This window comes from Coffea arabica, chromosome 10e (genome assembly GCF_036785885.1).
Source record: "Coffea arabica cultivar ET-39 chromosome 10e, Coffea Arabica ET-39 HiFi, whole genome shotgun sequence".
NCBI lineage: Eukaryota > Viridiplantae > Streptophyta > Magnoliopsida > Gentianales > Rubiaceae > Coffea > Coffea arabica.
The window spans coordinates 10,571,066-10,576,260 of NC_092328.1; the positions used below are offsets into that span (position 1 = coordinate 10,571,066).

Sequence of the window (5,195 nt, forward strand, 5' to 3'; positions counted from 1 at the left end):
CACATATCATTTTCAAGAAAGAGGCAAAGAAGTTCTTCTGGCCTGCCTGGAAGTGAATGCTTTTTTAATAATAACGCGGTTGGAATTAACTACTTTCTATATTTTTAAAAACCAGGTCATGACAAATGATCACCTAAACGGTTGGTATTTAGGTTTCAATCATGACCTTTTTTAATCAACTAACACCACCAACTGAATATTAAAAAGACCTGATTAGTTGTGGCATGAAATTTGTGCATGAATGTTAACTTCTTAACTTCTGGATGGTACGTTTTATCACAAAACCTTTTTGAGTTTGGATCAAATTGATGCTCTAATTTATTATTGCACATCCAACTAAGTATATTTAGTCAGAGGATCCAATCTAAAAAGGATAATTAAGATTGAATTTCTGGCTGCTTCTCATTGCTAACTCTTTTGCGCTAAGGACTAATTTCGAAGTATTAGTTGTACTCTGAACATTCAAACAAAGCATATCATTAGGAACCTGTTGGAAGTAGTCGATATCAGTTGGAGGATGTTCAACAGAAAAAAAATCATTATATCTAGAACTACAAGGATTTCAAGAATAGCTTCATGACCTTTTCAAACTTTTTACCATCAAAGTAAAAGTTCAATCAAGAAATTAACACTGATAGGAGACCGTTCCAATTGGTATATACCTTTCTTGCTCTTTCTTTCTTTCTTTTTTTCTTGTAGGAACAGGAAAGGAAAAACCGACATTGAATACTTCGAATAATTGGCCATAAGGAGATGTAGCCTTATAAATTTGGAGCAACATGCTCTCATACAACACAAATCGAGTGGCCACAAATCCATGCTTGTTAGATCGTACGCTATCAGCCCAAACCAATTTTATTAAAAGAAGCTAAAGTGCCCAATGAAAGTCGAAACATTTTCCAGTAAAGCGCTAGCAATGGTGCGTAACATCGAGAAAAGAAAAATGGTAAATTACATATAACCCTCCGGTGGTTTCGTCCATTGCCACATGAGCTCTTTAATGTTTTAAAATATCCACTTCACTCCCCTATAATTTTGTGTAAAGCAGGATTTGATAGAAAATAACCTATATAACGTTGTTAGTTAAAATACTATTAGTACCCTTACTTAAATGCTAAATTAATCAACGGCGTAACCGGCTTGTATAAAAGTATAAGGAGATTAAGTGGATAAATGTAAAAATCATAGGAGGGTAAAATGGATACTTATACAAATCATAAGGGAGTTACGTGGATATTAAGATTTTATCACATGCATTTTTAAAGCACTTTTGATACAAATGCCATAACTAATTGTGTATTCCATCCATTTTTCACTTTATATAAAGTCACAGGGGGTTATGTGGTTATTTTAATACCTTTGAGGGGTCATCTAGTTTTAGGTAAAATCATAGGGGGGTAATAAATAATTTATCCAAAGAAAAAAGATTCAAGAAAAAGGAAAAAAAAAAAAAGAGTTCAGATGAGAGACTTAGGCAGCTAAATGCATGTGCCTAGTTGTTGGGGAAAGTTCGCTCTTGCTGACTAACTTGCAATTTTAAAAAGTCACCAACCTAACATGATGGCCTAGTTGTCAAGGAATCTGATTTTCTTCATGTAATAGTGAAAAACTTGGTGACTTAGTCAATTGAAACATGCCTATATATATACCTTCAAATCTTTGCCCAAATCCCTCAAACCATCAACCAAAGAGTTAGTGTAAGAAATACTAGATCTCATCCACAACTACCATGGGAACTCCATTCCTGATAACCATAGCCACAATGGCACTACTTTCATCCCTTGCTATCGCTTCTGATCCGAGCCCTTTGCAGGATTTTTGTGTTGCAATCAATGATCCCAAAACTGCTGGTAATTCCTTATACCTATCAGAACATGTTGCAAAACATTTTTCTTTTTCTAAGCACAATTTTCGTATCCTATCATGTTTGCTTTAACCTGTGAGTTCTCTCTTCATTATTATTACTCCCCCCGTCCCACTTTGATAGTCCTGTTTTTCTTTTTCGTCTGTCCCAAATTGTAATCTACTTTCCAATTGAAGAATGTAGTTGTATTTTAATTTTCCTAAAATACCCTTATTCAATGTAAGTTGTTGTTACTATAAACCTACTCCATTTAATGAGAGTTGATTCTTTTTTTACCATCAATTCAAGTTCTCATAAAGTTGTACTCTAATTAATGTGAGGGTATTTTAGGAAAATAGCTACCTAAATTAATTGTTCCAACAAAGTTAACTACTTTTTATTAAACTGTGTGAAAAAAGAACCAGAACTATCAAAGTGGGACGGATGGAGTATTATTATTTTCACAACATCGTGCATGATACCTAATAAGACATGCAAAATTCAATGTGGGTTTGTCTTGTCTCATTATTACATTATTAACGGCTAGTTTTTTTAATGCAGTGTTTGTGAACGGAAAGATTTGTAAGGACCCAAAGGTTGTGAACGCCAACGATTTTTTCTTTCAGGGACTGAACATACCTCGAAATACAGCAAATCGACAAGGTTCTAATGTTACTGCTGTGAACGTCAACAATCTAGCTGGGCTCAACACTTTGGGAGTTTCCCTAGCTCGTCTCGATTTCGCTCCTTATGGCTTAAACCCACCCCATACTCATCCTCGTGCAACCGAGGTCCTATTCGTGTTAGAGGGCGTTCTTAATGTTGGGTTTGTCACTTCAAATCCACCAAATAACATGAAAAATCAACTCTTTACGAAAACGTTGAATCCAGGAGATGTTTTTGTGTTCCCTGAAGGTCTGATTCACTTCCAATTTAATGTTGGGAAGACGAATGCTGTTGCATTTGCTGGTTTTGGCAGCCAAAATCCAGGAGTCATTACTATTGCAAATGCAGTCTTTGGATCAGATCCTCTCATTTCTGCAGATGTTCTCGCCAAGGCATTCCAAGTCGACAAGAAAGTCATTGACTTACTTGAGGCACAGTTTTTGAAATGATCCATGGATTTGTTCTAAATTTCTACCAGCATGACTCTTGTGCTATGTATGCACAGGGCATTGCAATGATTAATTTGTAATACTACTTTATTATATGTATGAGAATAAAGTGATTTTTGTTAATTACTTAATCTGTCCTTTTAGATCAAGTAATTTTTGCATATACAAGTCAACAAGGAAGAAAAAAGGAGTTATGTTGAATTACCAAACGCCACGTGGCTTGTCCAAGCTCAAAATAAAATGGTTAGTACACAAATTGAAGGTGACAGCGTTAGAAAATAATGACCTTGCTGAGTTTTATTGATTAGACTTCATTCCAACGTTGTCGAGTAGAGGACTGAATTATTAAAATTTGAGAAACGTAAATGAATTGGCATCAAATAACTCGCTACAAAATTCTCTTAGAAAAGTTAGCTTAACACCAAAGTTATCTCTTCTGTTTGCTAAACAAAAAAATTTGCACCGGGTTAATGTTCTTTTATGGATATAACAAATAAAATGGCTGAACAAAAACAAAGTTTAAGGTTCAAAGATGGCTTCAAATAGTAATTCTAAATCACTTTCCTTTAGATTTTATTTGTCCAAAATTCGTGTACAAAAGAATTTGGACAAATATCCTTTAGAATAATTTGAAATTTGTTTGTCTTCTACTTTTGCACTAAATGAGACAAACACAAACTTGAAATATGATGCATTTTTTTTGCACATAATTCTAGATAGTATAAAAATGATTTTCTGCAGCTAACCACTTTCTACTTGACCTTTTATAAAAGAGAGATTGTAAAGTGATCAAGTGTGCTACTTTTGTTCAACTAATTTGTAATTTTCTTTGAATTATGTTGGTCAAAAGGTTCCTCAATACTAATGCAAGTGTTCAGATATTCTTCAGTGGTTTAGACATCATTTGGAGGTTAATTAACCACCAAAATACAAAAATGTGCCAAAACAAAAAATTGAAACTTGTTGATTGCTACTAAGGATTCGACCGTGATCCTAATGGATCCATTTATGGATCCAGTTTGACAGGTTTCAACAAAATTTTCACAATCCTTTGGAGTGAATCCGGACTTTAAATCCATTTCACTTTCCATAGAATCCAACGCCGGATTCTGAATCCATGGACAGATTCTCAATAATCCATGGCCGGATTCTCAGTTTTGAAAAATCTTCAACATTTTCTTAGTCAAGGGCAGAACTAAGGGCAGGGAGGGGCCACCATCTCACAAATTCTAGAAATTCATGTTTTGTCTTCTATAAAAGTTTAAGAATTTTTAAAATATTCTATATATATTTAGCTATTTTCTCCCAAGTTTCTAGAAAATCATGCTCTCTCTTTTTAAAAGTTTGAGAATTTTCAAAATTTCCTATATGCATTAAGCTATTTGTCCCTCGAAACTTTTCAAAAAATTTTATATTGACTCCAAAGTTTATATGTGTATGCATTTCACTCCCTCAAATTAAATTTTCTAATTCTGCTACTATTCTCAGCAAAAATTTGATCAGGATCTAACATGTCAAATATTTTTTTTATACTCCTAAGGGAAGTGTATAAAAACGGGAATATTGTTTGTACTTCTGTAAACAAGGAACCACATTGTTTGCGGTGTATACGTGATGAATAGCATAATTTACTGCATTAATCCAAAAGAAAAATTTTGTGGTACATCTTTAAGCCTTTATATCACAGGCCATGTGCATCACGATCAAATCATAAAGGACTTTTGCATAGATATAACCATCTAGAATATCTGCAACATGAGAAGTAAGCTTGATCAGTGGCCTAAACGTGGGGCTTCATACAGTGGCGGAGCCAGAAATAATTGTTAGTGGGGGCAAAAATAATATCAAAATTTCTTCCTTATCTTTCCTAAAAGTAGTACATAACAACAATATTCACATAAACTATATTACATCTATTTAGTGGGGATCTTGTATATTCACATGGAAGTCTTTTATTGGTTTTTGGAGCAATAATTGGACATGCCAAGTTGTCGCTTTGAACAGATATAAAAATTTCTATTTAATGAGTAATATAACACAAAATTACATAATAATACAATAATTTTCTTTAAAAAATATATGAGAAACCTTTTTTTTCCGGCTAACCCCATATGCAGGGAGGGACGCCACCCCCTTATATTATTAAAGACCACAAAGCAAAATTACAAAGGCTTTAATTGTGAACAGTTCTAATATGTATGACGGGGGTCTGTGATCTATCTAAACCCAAGGCCCCC

At 34.0% G+C, this 5,195-nt stretch overlaps 1 protein-coding gene across 1 annotated transcript; it reads left to right on the forward strand.

Moving 5' to 3' along the window:
* The first annotated feature begins 1,684 nt into the window (after positions 1-1,684).
* On the forward strand, positions 1,685-3,084 carry LOC113712818 (putative germin-like protein 2-1). The gene is made up of 2 exons (XM_027236413.2): positions 1,685-1,850; positions 2,405-3,084. Exons 1-2 carry the CDS (start codon positions 1,730-1,732, stop codon positions 2,956-2,958), a joined length of 675 nt encoding a protein of 224 aa, XP_027092214.1. The 5' UTR covers positions 1,685-1,729; the 3' UTR covers positions 2,959-3,084.
* The last annotated feature ends 2,111 nt before the right edge of the window (positions 3,085-5,195 follow it).